Raw genomic sequence first — 23,457 nt, 5'->3', positions numbered from 1 at the left:
ATGCTACCTGTTAAGTTATGATTTATTAATGTCTACACCTACCACAACCATAAACCTACCCTTACAGTAGTGTATATACAGTAATTATGTTATATTCGCGGTGTTGTATTTGTCACCAATATCGGTCATGCTTCGCACTCCAGTACAGGAGGTGGCAGAAATGCACCTAAAAAAAGTAAAAGTGAAAGTAAATCCATCGGTCTGTGTTATGAGAGCAGAAACATCTTAACACGAATATCAAAGTGTTGAGTTTCCTTCATTTAGATTTTCTTGATGGAGCTGAACAGATATGGGCATTATGAAGAGCACACATCTTTAGATGTATTTCCACAGAGGTGAGTGTTACAGATATAGATAGAGATACAGAAACAGATGCAGATGCAGATACAGAAACAGAAACAGAAACAGATGCAGATATAGGGACGAAACAACATCGTAAGCGAAGCGATCGCTTAATTTCATTTTGGTTTTTTTCTAGTTGGTGCTGTATCCCATCCCGTTGTGTTTTTGGAAATTATAATCAATATATTATAACTGTTATTTATACACAATTGTAATAGTTTAAAGTAGACATGCATTCGCATTCAGAAGGCCACTCCCGTCTTAGAAAAGAAAGACAGACGGTGATATGCTGCTGTGATAATCTTTAAAAACAGTATTTCGAGTATTCAGATGTTTATATCTGATATTTACAGGGTTTTACATGATTGACATGGTTTCCTTTTCTAGATTTATCAGCACAATATAAACGGCCTTGACAGGAAGGAATAGGCCTAGTGGCTAAATAAGGTGGTGCGGTGTGATGTTTGCTTGTTTAAGCCATTATTTTTTTGTTATTATTATTTGTCTTTCTCATGTAAAAGAGCTGACAAACAGTATGTTTTTGGAAGTCTTGGGTAAATTATATTGATTTTACCAAGGGTGTTTGAACCTACCACAATCTTCTACATCCTCATTTTTAAAATTTGGTCTTTTGGGTGAAGAATTAAGTTGGTAAAATAAATTTGGTAATGATTTTCATGCACGAATTACACCATTCTGTGATTTCCTCAGAATTTATGGTAAAATCATTTTAGCTAATTTAGCACAAATATTCAGTAAATGAACATCATTATCACTGTCAGGGGGAGACAATCACTACAGTCAAGCACTTCTTTTTTTGGTTTGCGCATCTAATCGCGCACTTACGGTATTGGGTGCTGAGAGCGGTCAAAAGGGATGTAAAGAAGCTGCCATAACGGCGTTTCCTTGGTACTTTTGCTGATATTTTCAATAGATTGCTGTTCACGGTGACCCAAAATATGTCTACATTAAGCGTAATTTAACCCTAAAAAGACCATAAAGCGTCATCAGAATATGTATTTATTGCTATTTTATAATTTTATATCATGACATAATACAATTTCAGGATTTTTTAATGACTTGAACATTGGATTAATGTTTGTGAATACATTCTTTTTTGTACATTAACATTTGTATTGTACATTTATTAATATACATCATTTATCAATGTTATATATATATAGTCTATAGGTAGGGGTGGTGATGGCGCAGTGGATAAGACACATGCCTTTGGTGTGAGAGACCCAGGTTCGAATCCACTGTGAGACACCAATGTGTCCCTGAGCAAGACACTTAACCCCTAGTTGCTCCAGAGGCGTGTGACCTCTGACATATATAGCAATTGTAAGTCGCTTTGGATAAAAGCGTCAGCTAAATGTATAGGTGCATCTAAAAAAATTAATATCGTGAAAAGGATCAATATTTTTTGTCACTCATTTCAGAAAGTGAAACCCATATATTATATAGATTCATTACACATAGAGTGAAATATTTCAAGCCTTTATTTCTTACAGATAATGAAAACCCAAAATTCAGTGCCTCAGAAATTTAGAATATTACATAAGATCAATAAAAAAAAGGATATTTTAAACAGAAATGTCCGGCTTCTGAAAAGTATGTTCATTTCTATGTACTCAATACTTGGTTGGGCCTCCTTTTGCATGAATTACTGCATCAATGCGGCGTGGCATGGAGGCAATCAGCCTGTGGCACTGCTCAGGTGTAATGGAAGCCCAGGTTGCTTTGATAGCGGTCATCTGCATTGTTGGGTCTGGCAGCGGCGTAACTTTGCTTTGAAAAGTGGTGGGGACACCGCACAACTCGTTTTGCTATTTGTTTATTTAATAACCGAATTTACTTGGGGTTCAGAGTTGGAAATGCACTTAATTTTCACTTTGATGTACACATGCATCACATTCACAAATATGTCTATAAACATCCGAATAAGCAAAACGTAACATTCACAATGTGAATGTTACGTTTTGCTTATCACAACACATCCAGGGTAGCTAATATCAATCAAAATACGCAAGATAAATATGCACAGGTATGTTACATGCTACATGGCAGGTGGAGGCGGAGGTCCCAGGTCGATAGCCAGACCCGATCGCCTGGCTGGTATCGAGGGGGGTCTGACCGACGAACGTCTGCAAAGAATTTGTGCCTCCGCACTGCACGCTGGAGGTGGATGTGCGCCAAGTCCCATACCCTCTTGCTCTCTCTGAAACAGTAGTCCACAGCTGGAACCTCAGAGGGCTCTTCCGTCCAGGGGAAGAGCGGTGGCTGGTAACCGAGTATGTATTGAAATGGTGTAAGGCCAGTGGTGGATTATCGGAGGGAGTTCTGGGGATACTCGGCCCAGGGGAGGAATCGGCTCCAGCTGTGCTGATCGTCTGAGCAGTATGATTCAAGATTCAAGATTTTTATTTGTCACATACACCATTATACAGAGTATAACCAGCAGTGAAATGTAGGTCAGGTCCGCTCCAAGGACAGTACAATTATATAGAATACAAATATTAAGAAAAAGAAAAGTAGAAAAGATAAAAAATATAAATATAAATGTGCAGGTCAGTATGTTGTTGACTTAAATAGTAATGAAGAGGAATGTGCAAAAGAATGTGCAAAAAAAGTTGTACAGGGTATATTAAATAGCAGCAATATCAGCAATATGAGGTATAGAAAAATTATGAATAGCTTATTGATATGGTGATATTTACATGAAGTCAAGTGATGTTAGAGTTTAGGAGCCTGATGGCCTGGGGGAAGAAGCTCCTCCTAAGTCTCTCAGTTTTTGCCATCAGGCTACGGAAGCGCTTACCAGATGGAAGCAAAGTGAATAGACGGTTACCAGGGTGATTTGAGTCCTTGATGATTTTGACAGCTCTATTTTTGCAGCGTTTGAGGTAGATGTCCAGCAGAGAGGGGAGAGCAGACCCTGAGATGCGCTCAGCTAAGCGCACAACTCTCTGTAGTGCTTTGCAGTCCTGATTGGAGCTGTTTCCATACCACACTGAGATGCACTGAGTCAATACACTTTCTATGGTCCCTGAATAGAAAGTTTTCAGGATTGCTGGTGAGACCCTGAATTTCCTCAGCTGTCGCAGGTGGTACAGTCTGTATGACCAAAGGTAATGACCGAGCTCCTGGATCTTACGCTCAGTCTGACCATTTGTCTGGGGATGGTATCCGGAAGATAAGCTGACTGTCACCCCTAGGAGCTGAAAGAAGGCCTTCCATACCCGCGAAATGGTCCCCCCCGGTCTGACACAATGCCCTCGGGCAGACCGTAATTCCGGAACACATGGTGAAAGAGACTCTCTGCTGTCTCGAGTGCCGTGGGTAGGCCTTTTAGGGGGATTAATTTGCAGGTCTTGGAGAAACGGTCCACTACCACCTCAGAATTGGGAAGGTCTGTGACAAAGTCTACCCCGATATGTGACCAGGGTCTTTGGGGAACAGGCAGGGGAATGGCGGGGGGGACTTAGACATGGCACAGACTGAGCATCTGCGGACATACCTGATGACATCCTCGGCCATACCGGGCCACCAGTACCGGTTGGCTTGACGAGTATTTTCAAACCGCGGCTGGCTTGACCGCAGTGATTTAATTGGGGGTCCTAAGCAAATTCCAAGTCCCAGCTACAGTAGCCTGTGTCTTCTATTCCATTTGTAACCCTTGTTTGCTTAAAGTTTATTTACCCCTTCACATTACAGTATCTATAGGATAAGTTAGTAATTAGTTTGTCAACCTAATGTTGTTCTAAAGCTGTATTAGATTAGATTAGATTCAACTTTATTGTCATTTATGCAGAGTACAAGTACAGAGCTAATGAAATGCAGTTAGCATCTAACCAGAAGTGCAAGAATATAGTGTTTTATATACATATAAGTGCAGAGTAAGTGAAGATATGATTTACAGAATATACAGTGGAATTGCTATATACAGTATTGAGCAGAGTATATACAGAATATAAAATAGGAATGCAGTGTAGGGATTGTATGTGCATTATGAACAGAGCAATGTAGATTATATAGATTACAGATTATATATACACATTATGAACAGCAGAAACGTGAGAACAGTGGTAATAAATAAATACAGCTGGATGAGTGTGCAAAGTATTGATAGAACAATGTATTCTATGCAAAATAGCAGTAGTGCAATATTTTATAGAAATAGTTTACTGTGCTTGTACAGTAACAACTTTAAACAGTCTATAGTGTAATGACTTGAACGATGTGCAGTCTGTGCAAAATATGAGTAGTGCAAATGCATGTGTTTAAAGTACTGTGACCAGTGCAGTAATAAGCAGGTGCAGGTTAGATTGGTGGTGTGGCGTTCAGAAGTGTCACAGCTTCGGGGAAGAAGCTCTTCCTGAGCCTACTGGTGCGAGAGCGTAGGCACCTGTAACGCCTGCCGGATGGAAGGAGGGTGAAAAGTCCATGGTTAGGGTGAGAGGCATCCTTGATGATGTTTCTTGCCCTGCCCAGACAGCGCTTATAATAAATGTTCTCAATGGAAGTTAACTGGGTGCCGGTGATCCGTTGAGCAGTTTTCACCACCCGCTGGAGTGCTTTGCGGTCAGATGCGGAGCAATTGCTGTACCATACTGAGATGCAGTTCGTGAGTATGCTCTCAATGGTACAGCGGTAGAATTCCACAAGGATCCTGGGATTCAGGTGAACTTTCTTAAGGCTCCTTAAGAAGTAAAGGCGCTGCTGTGCCTTTTTGACCAGAGTAGAGGTGTTATGGGACCAGGTGAGGTCATCAGAGATGTGGATGCCAAGGAACCTGAAACTCGACACACGCTCCACTTCAGCTCCGTTGATGTAGATGGGTGTGTGTGCATGACTCCTAGTCCGCCTGAAGTCCACAATGATCTCCTTTGTCTTCTGGGTGTTTAGCTGTAGATTATTGGTGGCACACCATACAGCCAGGTGCTGCACCTCATCCCTGTAGGCTGATTCATCGTCATCCTTGATCAGACCTACCACCGTGGTGTCATCTGCAAATTTGATTATGGTGTTGGAGCCATAAACAGGAACACAGTCATGGGTGAAGAGGGAGTACAGGAGAGGGCTCAGTACGCAGCCCTGTGGCACGCCGGTGTTCAGGGTGATGATGGAGGAGGAGAGGTTAGCTAACTTGACGGACTGAGGTCTGTTAGTCAGAAAATCTAGAATCCAATTACAGATGGGTGTGCTGATTCCAAGCTGGCTGAGCTTGGAGATCAGCTTGGAGGGGATTACTGTATTAAATGCAGAACTGAAGTCCATGAACAGCATTCTCACATGTGTGTTTTGACTGTCCAGGTGGGTGAGGGCAGAGTGAAGCGCTGTTGAGATGGCGTCCTCTGTTGACCTATTGTGGCGATAGGCAAATTGGAATGGGTCCAGTGTAGCAGGGAGACAGGATTTTAGGTGGGATGCAACCAGTTTCTCAAAACACTTGGCAATGATGGGGGTGAGTGCAACAGGACGGAAGTCGTTAGGGACCGAGGCAGTGGAATGTTTCGGTACTGGTACGATGGTGGAGGTTTTGAAGATAGTGGGGACAGTTGTTTGGGCCAGGGACAGATTGAAAATGTCCGTGAAGACCTCAGCTAGCTGCTCCGCACAGGCTTTAAGCACACGACCAGGTATTCCGTCAGGGCCAGCTGCCTTCCGTGCATTCACCTTACACAAAGTGGAGTAAACGTCTGATGTGGAGAGAGTGAGAGGCAGTTCACTGGGTTGATGCTCAGCTTTGAGTGAGATCTCCTTATTATTTTGATCAAAACGAGCATAAAAGTGGTTGAGCTCGTTTGGGAGGGAGGCAGAGCTGGAGGGGGGCACAGAGTTAGGTGGTTTGTAATCCGTGATAGATTGTATGCCTTGCCACATACGCCGGGGGTCTGAAGAATTGAAGTGTTCTTCAATCTTCTGTTTGTGTGTGAGTTTGGCCTGGCAGATACCCTTCCTCAGGTTGGCTCTGGCTGAGCTGTAAGCCTCCTGGTCTCCAGACCTGAAGGCTGCATCTCTTGCTTTGAGCAGGAGGCGAACCTCTCTGTTCATCCAGGGCTTCTGATTGGAGAAGATTTTTATTTTTTTGTGTGTAGTCACTCTGCTCACACAGCTGTTGATGTGCTCCATGACAGAGTTGGTGTAAGTGTCAATGTTAATCTGAGAGTTTGTGGTGGCCTGGGCAGCAAACTCACTCCAGTCTGTGAGCTGGAATTGATGTTGAAGAGTGGAGTCAGCACCTTCCAGCCAGATTTTAACAGTCCTTGTTGTAGGTTTCACACGTTTGATGACCGGGGTAATTTGATGACCGGTTTTATTACCAAGTGGGGGCAGTTGTGGCCAAACGTGGGGCACCCCTGGGGTCCAAAGAGACTCTTTCCTACTTATTGGTTAAGTCCACCCTGATTACAGCATGTGATTTTAATTTTCCTTCATGTTTTGTTTCAGTTCAGTCCAGAAGCACAGACCAAAGTCATCTGAACCCAGCTGTGTGTCCATGAAGAGTGACCGGTCAATGGATCATCCACGTAACTTCAGCGGACAAACTGATCCTAAGTTTAGGTAAAAACTGTAATATACATATTTATTGATTCTTCATGAAGTCTGTGCTGAAATTAAATGGATAGTTCTTCCAAAAATCAAAAAAATTCTGTGATTACTTATCATCAAGTTGTTCCAGTCCCCTAAGATTTTCTGTCATCCTTAGAACACAGTTGCGATATATATTTTGATTGATATTTTATATGAAATCCAATAGCTTTCTGCCTCTCCATTAATAGCCTAAGCAACTTTCACTTCGTGGGTGTTTCACTGGGTGTTGTATTTGGAGCATAGGGTCAGGACCCTGTCCTTTCTGTCTGGTCTCATTTTTCTGGTGTTGGTTCCTGGCAGTTATACTTCATCGTGTCATATTTCCTTTTGGTTGAGCACATAGTGTCTGTGTTTATCATGGGCTCTTCTGTTTGTACGTAGTCTAGTGTCTTGAGCTCACCTGCTCATTCTCCCTGTCTGTTCAATTGCTCCACCTGTGCTCTTTGTTACCTCCTGATTTATTGCACTTTAAATTGCCCTTGTGTGATTTATCTTGTACTGGTTTATTTTGGACTCTTGACAGTCTTGACATTCATGACTTTTAGCTAGCACCATGCTTTTAATAGAGAATACTCTCTATTTCACTCTCCTACAGATTTACAAGTCTCTCACAATCCATCACTCCCCAACATTAGATCCCACACTGAATGGTTTTAGTTAGCTTTACTGCAAATGCTCTTATAAAAATATTATTGTACTGCAAAAACATCTTATCTCCTCTACTATCCTGTAGGCCTTTCTATCACGCTCTACTCTTGAGATCTACACATAAACAAAAAACTGCTAATTATATTCTAATAAAATAAATGACAAGTTCTGTCATAAAATTCTAGATGTCGTGGATTGATGGGTAGTTAAGGCAAACTGATGATATTCACAGCGTTAAACTTCTTGGGACAAGCTGATTGGTTCATGTTGCATACACAGCCAATGAGCTTGCTGCTTTACATTTAAATGGCTGGTTAGCATTCACTAGAGCATTTTGCAGCGCACTTTCAGAGTTACTCTAAAACCCTTCATCTTCCCCAGCTCAACCTGTATAGATCTGCTGCGAGTTACTATATATGCTATTTGTGTACAGTGCGTCCAGAAAGTATTCACAGCGCTTCACTTTTTCCACATTTTGTTGTTACAGCCTTTTTCCAAAATGGATTAAATTCACTATTTTCCTCCAAATTCTACAAACAATACCCCATAATGACAATGTGAAAGAAGTTTATTTTAAATCTTTGCAAATTATTAAAAATTGAAAAAAATAAAATAAAAATAAAAATCACATGTACATAAGTATTCACAGCCTTTGCTCAATACTTTGTTGAAGCACCTTTGGCACCAATTACAGCTCAGGTGTTTTTGAGTATGATGCTACAAGCTTGGCACATCTATTTTTGGGCAGTTTATCCCACTCTTCTTTGCAGGACCTATCAAGCTCCATCAGGTGCACAGCCATTTTCAGATCTCTCCAGAGATGTTCAATCGGGTTCAAGTCTGGGCTCTGGTTGGGCCACTTAAGGGCATTCACAGAGTTTGTTCCGTAGCCACTTCTTTGTTATCTTGGCTGTGTGCTTAGGGTCGTTGTCCTGTTGAAAGATGAACCGCCGCCCCAGTCTGAGGTGCAGAGCACTCTGGGGCTGGTTTTCATCAAGGATGTCTCTGTACATTCATCTTTCCCTCGATCCTGACTAGTCTCCCAGTTCGTCCCACTGAAAAAACAGCCCCACAGCATGATGTTACCACCATGCTTCACTGTAGAGATGGTATTGGCCAGGTGATGAGCGGTGCCTGGTTTCCTCCAAACATGACACTTGCTATTCAGGCCAAAAAGTTCAATCTTTGTTTCTCACGGTCTGGGAGTCCTTCAGGTGGGCTGTCATGTGCTTTTTACTGAGGAGTGGCGTCCGTCTGGCCACTCTGCCATACAGGCCTGATTGGTGGAGTGCTGCAGGGATTGTTTTGTCGTCCCTCCACAGAGAAAAGCTGGAGCTCTTTCGGAGTGACCATCGGGTTCTTGGTCACCTTCCTAACTAAGGCTCTTCTCCCCTAATCACTCAGTTTGGCTGGGCGGCCTGCTCTAGGAAGAGTTCTGGTGGTTCCAAACTTCTTCCATTGATGGATGATGGAGGCCACTGTGCTCATTGGGACCTTCAATGCTGCAGAAATTTTTCAGTACCCTTCCCCAGATCTGTGCTTCAATACAGTCCTGTCTCGGCGGTCTAAAGACAATTCCTTGGACTTCATGGCTTGGTTTGTGCTCTGACATGCACTGTTAACTGTGGGACCTTATATAGACAGGTGTGTGCCTTTCCAAATTATGTCCAATCGCCTGAATTTACAACAGGTGGACTCCAATCAAGTTGTAGAAACATCTCAAGGATGATCAGTGGAAACAGGATGCACCTGAGCTTAATTTTGAGTGTCATGGCAAAGGTTGTAAATACTTATATACATGTTTTCTTTTTAGTTTTTTATTATTAATAAATTTGCAAAGATTTCAAACAAAATTTTTTCACTTTGTCATTGCGGGGTATTGTTTGTAGTATTTGGAGGAAAATAACGAATGTAATCCATTTTTAACTTATCCAGAGTGAGCAAAAGGGCTGGTAAAATCACTCTGGACCCCTCACATCCAGCACACTCCCTCTTTGAACTGTTGCCGTCTGGTCGACGCTACAGAGCTCTGAGCACCAGAACGACCAGACACAGGAACAGTTTCTTCCCTCAGGCAATCCATCTCATGAACACTTGAACTCTTAATGAACATGAAGCACACAACACTATCATACTTTTTATTTTTATTTTACACACATACTTATTACATTTCATATTTGCACCTAACACACCTGTGCATACTGAATTGTCTATTTTGTATATTGTGTTTGTGCTTTTTGGCACATTGTCCATTTTTGTATATTTGTACATTTATTTATTTTATTTTTATTTTTATTTTTTTTACTATCTGTGTCCTGTCCTGTCGCTGTCATTCTGTCGCACTGTGGAGCTACTGTCACTAAAACAAATTCCTCGTATGTGCAAACATACCTGGCAATAAAGCTCAATCTGTGATTTGCCATTCGTTTGTACAAAAATTGTACAGTAGATTTAACTTGAAAATTAATACAGTAATAGTCACTGTAAACAAGTATCAGTTGAAAGGTACACACACACACACACACACATATATGGCCTATATATAGTAACATTGATAAATTATGTATATTAATAAATGTAAAATACAAATGTTAATGTACAAAAAATCATGTACACAAACATTAATCCAATGTTCAAGTCATTAAAAAATCCTGAAATTGTATTATGTCATGATATAAAATTAAAAAATAGCAATAAATACATATTGTGATGTCGCCTTATGGTCTTTTTAGGGTTAAATTACATTTAATGTAGACATATTTTGACGAGTAGACGAGTATTTTCAAACCGCGGCTGGCTTGACCGCAGTGATTTAATTGGGGGTCCTAAGCAAATTCCAAGTCCCAGCTACAGTAGCCTGTGTCGTCTTTTCCTTTTGTAGCCCTTGTTTGCTTAAAGTTTATTTACCCCTTCACATTACAGTATCTATAGGATTAGTTAGTAATTAGTTTGTCAACCTAATGTTGTTCTAAAGCTGTATTACCAAGTGGGGGCAGTTGTGGCCAAACGTGGGGCACCCCTGGGGTCCAAAGAGACTCTTTCCTACTTATTGGTTAAGTCCACCCTGATTACAGCATGTGATTTTAATTTTCCTTCATGTTTTGTTTCAGTTCAGTCCAGAAGCACAGACCAAAGTCATCTGAACCCAGCTGTGTGTCCATGAAGAGTGACCGGTCAATGGATCATCCACGTAACTTCAGCGGACACACTGATCCTAAGTTTAGGTAAAAACTGTAATGTATATTTATTGATTCTTCATGAAGCCTGTGCTGAAATTAAATGGATAGTTCTTCCAAAAATCAAAAAAATTCTGTAATTACTTATCATCAAGTTGTTCCAGTCCCCTAAGATTTTCTGTCATCCTTAGAACACAGTTGCGATATATATTTTGATTGATATTTTATATGAAATCCAATAGCTTTCTGTCTCTATTAATAGCCTATGCAACTTTCACTTCGAAGGCCCAGAAAGGTAGTGAAAGCATCATGGAAATACTCCAGTAGTTCAAGTGTAATTTTCTGAAGCAATGAGAATGTTTTTGTCCACAAAAAAACAAAAATATCAACTATATTCAACATTTTCTTAAATTATGCTTCAGTCCCCAGCGCATGTTCACGAGAGCTGCTTCTTCTTTGTCTTCGGTCCACGAGAGCACCACGAAGCATGTGTGTTGACATGAGTGATCACAATACAACCCGTACCAGAACTGCTGTACTGATTCCAAGCAGAAGAACGCTGTATTACAGTATTATTAAAGTAGTGCTCCTCTTCCTCTGCTTGCAAACAGTACAGTGCTTCTGTTATGGGCTCTATTGTGAGAGTTGAATATATTCGCTATTTTTATTTATTTATTTTTTTGGTGCACAAAAAGCATTCTCATTGCTTCAGAAAATTGCAGTTGAACCACTGGAGTAACATGGACTATTTCCATGATGTTTTCACTACCTTCCTGGGCCTTCGAAGTTAAACTTTCTTAGGCTATAAATGGAGGGACAGAAAGCTCTTGGATTTCACTCAAAATACCTTCAACTGTGTTCAAAGGATGAACAAAAGTCTTAGGGTTTCGAACAACTTGAGGATGAGTAATTAATGACAGAATTTTCATGATTGAACTGTCATTTAATAGTGATTATTTTATTGTGGATGTAGTGAAATGCTCCACAATCCCTAATCCTTGAAATTTCCAGGAACAAATATCCTGATTTCCAGAGAATGACTTACTGTGAATCCTTCATTTAGCATAAACATTAAGTTAATTAACAATCAGTCATTATCACAATGTCTGATTTTAATTTTCCTTCATGTTTTGTTTCAGTTCAGTCCAGAAGCACAGACCAAAGTCATCTGAACCCAGCTGTGTGTCCATGAAGAGTGACCGGTCAATGGATCATCCACGTAACTTCAGCGGACAAACTGATCCTAAGTTTAGGTAAACACTGTAATATACATATTTTTGATTTTACATGTTTATTTTACATTTATGCATTTAACAAACATTTTTGTGTTGTCAGTATCCTGACACTCATATCTGTTTTGTTTTTGTTTTTTTGTCGTATCCTGTCATACATGTGTATGCTTCTTTTTTCTAGTTTTGTGTTGGTTTTGATTCTGTGTGTGTTTTGTGGGTGTTGTATTTGGAGCATAGGGTCAGGACCCTGTCCTTTCTGTCTGGTCTCATTTTTCTGGTGTTGGTTCCTGGCAGTTATACTTCATCGTGTCATATTTCCTTTTGGTTGAGCACATAGTGTCTGTGTTTATCATGGGCTCTTCTGTTTGTACGTAGTCTAGTGTCTTGAGCTCACCTGCTCATTCTCCCTGTCAGTTCAATTGCTCCACCTGTGCTCTTTGTTACCTCCTGATTTATTGCACTTTAAATTGCCCTTGTGTGATTTATCTTGTACTGGTTTATTTTGGACTCTTGACAGTCTTGACATTCATGACTTTGGCATTGCTAGCACCATGCTTTTAATAGAGAATACTCTCTATTTCACTCTCCTACAGATTTCCAAGTCTCTCACAATCCATCACTCCCCAACATTAGATCCCACACTGAATGGTTTTAGTTAGCTTTACTGCAAATGCTCTTATAAAAATATTATTGTACTGCAAAAACTTCTTATCTCCTCTACTATCCTGTAGGCCTTTCTATCACGCTCTACTCTTGAGATCTACACATAAACAAAAAACTGCTAATTATATTCTAATAAAATAAATGACAAGTTCTGTCATAAAATTCTAGATGTCGTGGATTGATGGGTAGTTAAGGCAAACTGATGATATTCACAGCGTTAAACTTCTTGGGACAAGCTGATTGGTTCATGTTGCATACACAGCCAATGAGCTTGCTGCTTTACATTTAAATGGCTGGTTAGCATTCACTAGAGCATTTTGCAGCGCGCTTTCAGAGTTACTCTAAAACCCTTCATCTTCCCCAGCTCAACCTGTATAGATCTGCTGCGAGTTACTATATATGCTATTTGTGTACAGTGCGTCCAGAAAGTATTCACAGCGCTTCACTTTTTCCACATTTTGTTGTTACAGCCTTTTTCCAAAATGGATTAAATTCACTATTTTCCTCCAAATTCTACAAACAATACCCCATAATGACAATGTGAAAGAAGTTTATTTTAAATCTTTGCAAATTATTAAAAATTGGAAAAAAAAAAAAAAAAAAAAAAACACATGTACATAAGTATTCACAGCCTTTGCTCAATACTTTGTTGAAGCACCTTTGGCACCAATTACAGCTCAGGTGTTTTTGAGTATGATGCTACAAGCTTGGCACATCTATTTTTGGGCAGTTTATCCCACTCTTCTTTGCAGGACCTATCAAGCTCCATCAGGTGCACAGCCATTTTCAGATCTCTCCAGAGATGTTCAATCGGGTTCAAGTCTGGGCTCTGGTTGGGCCACTTAAGGGCATTCACAGAGTTTGTTCCGTAGCCACTTCTTTGTTATCTTGGCTGTGTGCTTAGGGTCGTTGTCCTGTTGAAAGATGAACCGCCGCCCCAGTCTGAGGTGCAGAGCACTCTGGAGCTGGTTTTCATCAAGGATGTCTCTGTACATTCATCTTTCCCTCGATCCTGACTAGTCTCCCAGTTCGTCCCACTGAAAAAACAGCCCCACAGCATGATGTTACCACCATGCTTCACTGTAGAGATGGTATTGGCCAGGTGATGAGCGGTGCCTGGTTTCCTCCAATCATGACACTTGCTATTCAGGCCAAAAAGTTCAATCTTTGTTTCTCACGGTCTGGGAGTCCTTCAGGTGGGCTGTCATGTGCTTTTTACTGAGGAGTGGCGTCCGTCTGGCCACTCTGCCATACAGGCCTGATTGGTGGAGTGCTGCAGGGATTGTTTTGTCGTCCCTCCACAGAGAAAAGCTGGAGCTCTTTCGGAGTGACAATCGGGTTCTTGGTCACCTTGCTAACTAAGGCTCTTCTCCCCTAATCTCTCAGTTTGGCTGGGCGGCCTGCTCTAGGAAGAGTTCTGGTGGTTCCAAACTTCTTCCATTGATGGATGATGGAGGCCACTGTGCTCATTGGGACCTTCAATGCTGCAGAAATTTTTCAGTACCCTTCCCCAGATCTGTGCTTCAATACAGTCCTGTCTCGGCGGTCTAAAGACAATTCCTTGGACTTCATGGCTTGGTTTGTGCTCTGACATGCACTGTTAACTGTGGGACCTTATATAGACAGGTGTGTGCCTTTCCAAATTATGTCCAATCGCCTGAATTTACAACAGGTGGACTCCAATCAAGTTGTAGAAACATCTCAAGGATGATCAGTGGAAACAGGATGCACCTTAGATTAATTTTGAGTGTCATGGCAAAGGTTGTAAATACTTATATACATGTTTTCTTTTTAGTTTTTTATTATTAATAAATTTGCAAAGATTTCAAACAAAATTCTTTCACTTTGTCATTGCGGGGTATTGTTTGTAGTATTTGGAGGAAAATAACGAATGTAATCCATTTTAACTTATCCAGAGTGAGCAAAAGGGCTGGTAAAATCACTCTGGACCCCTCACATCCAGCACACTCCCTCTTTGAACTGTTGCCGTCTGGTCGACGCTACAGAGCTCTGAGCACCAGAACGACCAGACACAGGAACAGTTTCTTCCTTCAGGCAATCCATCTCATGAACACTTGAACTCTTAATGAACATGAAGCACACAACACTATCATACTTTTTATTTTTATTTTACACACATACTTATTACATTTCAAATTTGCACCTAACACACCTGTGCATACTGAATTGTCTATTTTGTATATTGTGTTTGTGCTGTTTGGCACATTGTCCATTTTTGTATATTTGTACATTATTTATTTTATTTTTATTTTTATTTTTTTTACTATCTGTGTCCTGTCCTGTCGCTGTCATTCTGTCGCACTGTGGAGCTACTGTCACTAAAACAAATTCCTCGTATGTGCAAACATACCTGGCAATAAAGCTCAATCTGTGATTTGCCATTCGTTTGTACAAAAATTGTACAGTAGATTTAACTTGAAAATTAATACAGTAATAGTCACTGTAAACAAGTATCAGTTGAAAGGTACACACACACACACACACACATATATGGCCTATATATAGTAACATTGATAAATTATGTATATTAATAAATGTAAAATACAAATGTTAATGTACAAAAAATCATGTACACAAACATTAATCCAATGTTCAAGTCATTAAAAAATCCTGAAATTGTATTATGTCATGATATAAAATTAAAAAATAGCAATAAATACATATTGTGATGTCGCCTTATGGTCTTTTTAGGGTTAAATTACATTTAATGTAGACATATTTTGACGAGTAGACGAGTATTTTCAAACCGCGGCTGGCTTGACCGCAGTGATTTAATTGGGGGTCCTAAGCAAATTCCAAGTCCCAGCTACAGTAGCCTGTGTCGTCTTTTCCTTTTGTAGCCCTTGTTTGCTTAAAGTTTATTTACCCCTTCACATTACAGTATCTATAGGATTAGTTAGTAATTAGTTTGTCAACCTGATGTTGTTCTAAAGCTGTATTACCAAGTGGGGGCAGTTGTGGCCAAACGTGGGGCACCCCTGGGGTCCAAAGAGACTCTTTCCTACTTATTGGTTAAGTCCACCCTGATTACAGCATGTGATTTTAATTTTCCTTCATGTTTTGTTTCAGTTCAGTCCAGAAGCACAGACCAAAGTCATCTGAACCCAGCTGTGTGTCCATGAAGAGTGACCGGTCAATGGATCATCCACGTAACTTCAGCAGACACACTGATCCTAAGTTTAGGTAAAAACTGTAATATATATTTATTGATTCTTCATGAAGCCTGTGCTGAAATTAAATGGATAGTTCTTCCAAAAATCTAAAAAATTCTGTAATTACTTATCATCAAGTTGTTCCAGTCCCCTAAGATTTTCTGTCATCCTGAGAACACAGTTGCGATATATATTTTGATTGATATTTTATATGAAATCCAATAGCTTTCTGTCTCTATTAATAGCCTATGCAACTTTCACTTCGAAGGCCCAGAAAGGTAGTGAAAGCATCATGGAAATACTCCAGTAGTTCAAGTGTAATTTTCTGAAGCAATGAGAATGTTTTTGTCCACAAAAAAACAAAAATATCAACTATATTCAACATTTTCTTAAATTATGCTTCAGTCCCCAGCGCATGTTCACGAGAGCTGCTTCTTCTTTGTCTTCGGTCCACGAGAGCACCACGAAGCATGTGTGTTGACATGAGTGATCACAATACAACCCGTACCAGAACTGCTGTACTGATTCCAAGCAGAAGAACGCTGTATTACAGTATTATTAAAGTAGTGCTCCTCTTCCTCTGCTTGCAAACAGTACAGTGCTTCTGTTATGGGCTCTATTGTGAGAGTTGAATATATTCATTATTTTTATTTATTTATTTTTTTGGTGCACAAAAAGCATTCTCATTGCTTCAGAAAATTGCAGTTGAACCACAGGAGTAACATGGACTATTTCCATGATGTTTTCACTACCTTCCTGGGCCTTCGAAGTTAAACTTTCTTAGGCTATAAATGGAGGGACAGAAAGCTCTTGGATTTCACTCAAAATACCTTCAACTGTGTTCAAAGGATGAACAAAAGTCTTAGGGTTTCGAACAACTTGAGGATGAGTAATTAATGACAGAATTTTCATGATTGAACTGTCATTTAATAGTGATTATTTTATTGTGGATGTAGTGAAATGCTCCACAATCCCTAATCCTTGAAATTTCCAGGAACAAATATCCTGATTTCCAGAGAATGACTTACTGTGAATCCTTCATTTAGCATAAACATTAAGTTAATTAACAGTCAGTCATTATCACAATGTCTGATTTTAATTTTCCTTCATGTTTTGTTTCAGTTCAGTCCAGAAGCACAGACCAAAGTCATCTGAACCCAGCTGTGTGTCCATGAAGAGTGACCGGTCAATGGATCATCCACGTAACTTCAGCGGACAAACTGATCCTAAGTTTAGGTAAAAACTGTAATATACATATTTTTGATTTTACATGTTTATTTTACATTTATGCATTTAACAAACATTTTTGTGTTGTCAGTATCCTGACACTCATATCTGTTTTGTTTTTGTTTTTTTGTCGGTATCCTGTCACACATGTGTATGCGTTCTTTTTTCTAGTTTTGTGTTGGTTTTGATTCTGTGTGTGTTTTGTGGGTGTTGTATTTGGAGCATAGGGTCAGGATCCTGTCCTTTCTGTCTGGTCTCATTTTTCTGGTGTTGGTTCCTGGCAGTTATACTTCATCGTGTCATATTTCCTTTTGGTTGAGCACAGTGTCTGTGTTTATCATGGGCTCTTCTGTTTGTACGTAGTCTAGTGTCTTGAGCTCACCTGCTCATTCTCCCTGTCAGTTCAATTGCTCCACCTGTGCTCTTTGTTACCTCCTGATTTATTGCACTTTAAATTGCCCTTGTGTGATTTATCTTGTACTGGTTTATTTTGGACTCTTGACAGTCTTGACATTCATGACTTTGGCATTGCTAGCATCATGCTTTTAATAGAGAATACTCTCTATTTCACTCTCCTACAGATTTCCAAGTCTCTCACAATCCATCACTCCCCAACATTAGATCCCACACTGAATGGTTTTAGTTAGCTTTACTGCAAATGCTCTTATAAAAATCTTATTTTACTGCAAAAACGTCTCGGGTTACATATGTAACCCTGGTTCCCTGAAGGGAACGAGACGCTGCGTCGAAAGCGCTAGGGGAACTCCTCCAGCGTGACCGTGCTCTGAACCAGAGTGTAATCTGTCCAATGGATGGGTGAGACGTCATAGGCGGGTGACGTCACTGACTGGGAAGCATAAAAGCACGTGCAGCGGAGCCTGCGTTTGCTTGTAGGAAGCAATCGCTCGCAGGGATGCAGGAAGTATGGCCCCGAGACGCAGCGTCTAGTTCCCTTCAGGGAACCAGGGTTACATATGTAACCCGAGACATTCCCTTCCAGGAAATCGAGCTGCGTCTAAAGCGCTAGGGGAATGAGATGCCCACGCCTCCAGACTTCCAAGTACCTGCCCTGTGTGTATCCTTCAGGAGCACAGCGAGGGCGAAAGAACAGAAGAGCCCAGAGTGGCCCGTAGATCAAGGTCATAGAATCGAACAAAGGTGAGGGGCGTGGACGGTGCTGGATTTCGATATCCTGCATCGAAACCCCTGCCAGAAAGGCCTTGGAGGCCGCCATACTTCAGGTGGAATGAGCTTTACTTACACATACACAATTATACAGAGTATAACCAGCAGTGAAATGTAAGTCAGATCCGCTCCAAGGACAGTGCGATTATAAAGTATACAAATATTAAGAAAAAGAAAAGTAGAAAAAAATTTAAGAATAAAATAAATTAAAAGATAAAAAATATAAATATAAATGTGCAGGTCAGTATGTTGTTGACTTAATAATAAAGAGGAATGTGCAAAAAAATGTGCAAAAAAGTTGTACAGGGTATTTAAATAGCAGCAATATGTGGTAGAGAAAAATTATGAATAGCTTACTAATGTGGTGATATTTACATGGAGTCAAGTGATGTTATGACACAGACTTAGAGTTTAGGAGCCTGGTGGCCTGGGGGAAGAAGCTCCTCCTAAGTCTCTCAGTTTTTGCCATCAGGCTACGGAAGCGCTTACCAGATGGAAGCAAAGTGAATAGACGGTTACCAGGGTGATTAGAGTCCTTGATGATTTTAACAGCTCTATTTTTGCAGCGTTTGAGGTAGATGTCCAGCAGAGAGGGGAGAGCAGACCCTGAGATGCGCTCAGCTAAGCACACAACTCTCTGTAGTGCTTTGCAGTCCTGATTGGAGCTGTTTCCATACCACACTGAGATGCACTGAGTCAATACACTTTCTATGGTCCCTGAATAGAAAGTTTTCAGGATTGCTGGTGAGACCCTGAATTTCCTCAGCTGTCGCAGGTGGTACAGTCTGTATGACCAAAGGTAATGACCGAGCTCCTGGATCTTACGCTCAGTCTGGCCGTTTGTCTGGGGATGGTATCCGGAAGATAAGCTGACTGTCACCCCTAGGAGCTGAAAGAAGGCCTTCCATACCCGTGAAATGGTCCCCCCCGGTCTGACACAATGCCCTCGGGCAGACCGTAATTCCGGAACACATGGTGAAAGAGACTCTCTGCTGTCTCGAGTGCCGTGGGTAGGCCTTTTAGGGGGATTCATTTGCAGGTCTTGGAGAAACGGTCCACTACCACCTCAGAATTGGGAAGGTCTGTGACAAAGTCTACCCCGATATGTGACCAGGGTCTTTGGGGAACAGGCAGGGGAATGGCGGGGGGGACTTAGACATGGCACAGACTGAGCATCTGCGGACATACCTGATGACATCCTCGGCCATACCGGGCCACCAGTACCGGTTGGCTTGACGAGTATTTTCAAACCGCGGCTGGCTTGACCGCAGTGATTTAATTGGGGGTCCTAAGCAAATTCCAAGTCCCAGCTACAGTAGCCTGTGTCGTCTTTTCCTTTTGTAGCCCTTGTTTGCTTAAAGTTTATTTACCCCTTCACATTACAGTATCTATAGGATTAGTTAGTAATTAGTTTGTCAACCTGATGTTGTTCTAAAGCTGTATTACCAAGTGGGGGCAGTTGTGGCCAAACGTGGGGCACCCCTGGGGTCCAAAGAGACTCTTTCCTACTTATTGGTTAAGTCCACCCTGATTACAGCATGTGATTTTAATTTTCCTTCATGTTTTGTTTCAGTTCAGTCCAGAAGCACAGACCAAAGTCATCTGAACCCAGCTGTGTGTCCATGAAGAGTGACCGGTCAATGGATCATCCACGTAACTTCAGCGGACACACTGATCCTAAGTTTAGGTAAAAACTGTAATATATATTTATTGATTCTTCATGAAGCCTGTGCTGAAATTAAATGGATAGTTCTTCCAAAAATCAAAAAAATTCTGTAATTACTTATCATCAAGTTGTTCCAGTCCCCTAAGATTTTCTTTCATCCTGAGAACACAGTTGCGATATATATTTTGATTGATATTTTATATGAAATCCAATAGCTTTCTGTCTCTATTAATAGCCTATGCAACTTTCACTTCGAAGGCCCAGAAAGGTAGTGAAAGCATCATGGAAATACTCCAGTAGTTCAAGTGTAATTTTCTGAAGCAATGAGAATGTTTTTGTCCACAAAAAAACTAAAATATCAACTATATTCAACATTTTCTTAAATTATGCTTCAGTCCCCAGCGCATGTTCACGAGAGCTGCTTCTTCTTTGTCTTCGGTCCACGAGAGCACCACGAAGCATGTGTGTTGACATGAGTGATCACAATACAACCCGTACCAGAACTGCTGTACTGATTCCAAGCAGAAGAACGCTGTATTACAGTATTATTAAAGTAGTGCTCCTCTTCCTCTGCTTGCAAACAGTACAGTGCTTCTGTTATGGGCTCTATTGTGAGAGTTGAATATATTCGTTATTTTTATTTATTTATTTTTTTGGTGCACAAAAAGCATTCTCATTGCTTCAGAAAATTGCAGTTGAACCACAGGAGTAACATGGACTATTTCCATGATGTTTTCACTACCTTCCTGGGCCTTCGAAGTTAAACTTTCTTAGGCTATAAATGGAGGGACAGAAAGCTCTTGGATTTCACTCAAAATACCTTCAACTGTGTTCAAAGGATGAACAAAAGTCTTAGGGTTTCGAACAACTTGAGGATGAGTAATTAATGACAGAATTTTCATGATTGAACTGTCATTTAATAGTGATTATTTTATTGTGGATGTAGTGAAATGCTCCACAATCCCTAATCCTTGAAATTTCCAGGAACAAATATCCTGATTTCCAGAGAATGACTTACTGTGAATCCTTCATTTAGCATAAACATTAAGTTAATTAACAATCAGTCATTATCACAATGTCTGATTTTAATTTTCCTTCATGTTTTGTTTCAGTTCAGTCCAGAAGCACAGACCAAAGTCATCTGAACCCAGCTGTGTGTCCATGAAGAGTGACCGGTCAATGGATCATCCACCTAACTTCAGCGGACAAACTGATCCTAAGTTTAGGTAAACACTGTAATATACATATTTTTGATTTTACATGTTTATATTACATTTATGCATTTAACAAACATTTTTGTGTTGTCAGTATCCTGACACTCATATCTGTTTTGTTTTTGTTTTTTTGTCGTATCCTGTCACACATGTGTATGCGTTCTTTTTTCTAGTTTTGTGTTGGTTTTGATTCTGTGTGTGTTTTGTGGGTGTTGTATTTGGAGCATAGGGTCAGGATCCTGTCCTTTCTGTCTGGTCTCATTTTTCTGGTGTTGGTTCCTGGCAGTTATACTTCATCGTGTCATATTTCCTTTTGGTTGAGCACATAGTGTCTGTGTTTATCATGGGCTCTTCTGTTTGTACGTAGTCTAGTGTCTTGAGCTCACCTGCTCATTCTCCCTGTCAGTTCAATTGCTTCACCTGTGCTCTTTGTTACCTCCTGATTTATTGCACTTTAAATTGCCCTTGTGTGATTTATCTTGTACTGGTTTATTCTGGACTCTTGACAGTCTTGACACTCATGACTTTGGCATTGCTAGCATCATGCTTTTAATAGAGAATACTCTCTATTTCACTCTCCTACAGATTTACAAGTCTCTCACAATCCATCACTCCCCAGCATTAGATCCCACACTGAATGGTTTTAGTTAGCTTTACTGCAAATGCGCTTATAAAAATATTATTGTACTGCAAAAACTTCTTATCTCAAGGATGTCTCTGTACATTCTTGCATTCATCTTTCCCTCGATCCTGACTAGTCTTCCAGTTCGTGCCACTGAAAAAACAGCCCCACAGTATGATGTTACCACCATGCTTCACTGTAGAGATGGTATGGGCCAGGTGATGAGCGGTGCCTGGTTTCCTCCAAACATGACACTGGCTTTTCAGGCCAAAAAGTTAAATCTTTGTTTCTCATGGTCTGAGAGTCCTTCAGGTGCCTTTTGACAAACTCCAGGTGGGCTGTCATGTGCTTTTTACTGAGGAGTGGCGTCCGTCTGGCCACTCTGCCATACAGGCCTGATTGGTGGAGTGCTGCAGGGATTGTTTTGTCCTCTCTCCACAGAGAAAAGCTGGAGCTCTTTCAGAGTGACCATCAGGTTCTTGGTCACCTTCCTAACTAAGGCCCTTCTCCCCTAATCACTCAGTTTGGCTGGGCGGCCTGCTCTAGGAAGAGTTCTGGTGGTTCCAAACTTCTTCCATTGATGGATGATGGAGGCCACTGTGCTCATTGGGACCTTCTATGCTGCAGATTTTTTTCTGTTCCCTTCCCCAGATCTGTGCCTCAATACTGTCCTGTCTCGGAGGTCTAAAGACAATTCCTTGGACTTTATGGCTTGGTTTGTGCTCTGACATGCACTGTTAACAGTGGGACCTTATATAGACAGGTGTGTGCCTTTCCAAATCATGTCCAATCGACTGAATTTACCACAGGTGGACTCCAATCAAGTTGTACAAACATCTCAAGGATGATCAGTGGAAACAGGATGCACCTGAGCTTAATTTTGAGTGTCATGGCAAAGGTTGTAAATACTTATATACACGTTTTCTTTTTAGTTTTTTTTATTAAATTTGCAAAGATTTCAAACAAAATTCTTTCCCTTTGTCATTGTGGGCTATTGTTTGTAGAATTTGGAGGAAAATAACGAATGTAATCCATTTTGGAATAAGGCTGTAACATAAAACGTGGAAAAAGTGAAGCACTTTGAATACCTTCCGGATGCACTGTATGTCTTTAATACTCAGTATACTTGTGTATGCTACAGTGTGTATTAAATACAGCAGCGTATCCACATGTGTATTGGCAGTAGCAAGTTCCTCTACTTGCTTTGCAGGAGCAATAGTCTACAACAAGAGCAATAAACAACAGCAGCAATTCAGCAGCAAAGCAGATTTATTCTGTCAAGCCCAAATATATTAACTTTGTCGTATCCATTACCATGCTAAAATCTTGTCATGGTGGAAGCCAAAAAAAAAGTTACTGCAGATGGAGTATTTAAATTGATGTCCAATTTAGTGGACAGATTATTAATTACAATTTCCTCACAATCTAAAATAAGTACTTGAAAAAATTAACAATAATGTAACTCCTTAAGCCCGAGACACACTGCAAGATTTTCGTCTGTCCCAGACAAAAGATTGGCATTGTGAAACAATCGATTTCTGTAATTGGTGGTACTGTGTTGTGTAGTGAGATCAAAGACAGCCATTGTCGCGGTCTTGCGACCAAAGATAGCATACGATACAGCATAATCATTGCTCAGTGTGTTTGCTGTTACGACCCACGTTTACTAACCAACCAATAAAAATGTGACATTAAATCAACGTGATAGCGCT

General features: G+C 40.6%; 1 protein-coding gene across 5 annotated transcripts in view; it reads left to right on the top strand.

Moving 5' to 3' along the window:
• Positions 1–23,457, top strand: part of LOC306872491 (NLR family CARD domain-containing protein 3-like) — a 55,796-nt gene that overhangs the window by 6,472 nt on the left and 25,867 nt on the right. For 2 of the 5 annotated variants that reach the window (XR_013784415.1, XM_079421068.1), the window contains exons 1-8: positions 178–335; positions 6,796–6,909; positions 10,698–10,811; positions 11,903–12,016; positions 15,749–15,862; positions 16,954–17,067; positions 19,817–19,930; positions 21,022–21,135. Coding sequence is in view for 4 of the 5 variants with exons in the window: in XM_079421068.1 (XP_079277194.1) it covers positions 274–335; positions 6,796–6,909; positions 10,698–10,811; positions 11,903–12,016; positions 15,749–15,862; positions 16,954–17,067; positions 19,817–19,930; positions 21,022–21,135 (860 nt within the window). In the remaining variant the exon portion in view is untranslated. Of the gene's footprint in view, positions 1–172; positions 336–6,795; positions 6,910–10,697; positions 10,812–11,902; positions 12,017–15,748; positions 15,863–16,953; positions 17,068–19,816; positions 19,931–21,021; positions 21,136–23,457 lie in introns of those variants that run through there. The other 3 variants (XM_079421065.1, XM_079421066.1, XM_079421067.1) reach the window with 3 other exon arrangements.

This window comes from Barbus barbus, assembly GCF_936440315.1.
Source record: "Barbus barbus genome assembly, chromosome: 7".
In the NCBI taxonomy this organism is placed as follows: domain Eukaryota; kingdom Metazoa; phylum Chordata; class Actinopteri; order Cypriniformes; family Cyprinidae; genus Barbus; species Barbus barbus.
This window is presented reverse-complemented; position numbering and strand designations above follow the sequence as displayed.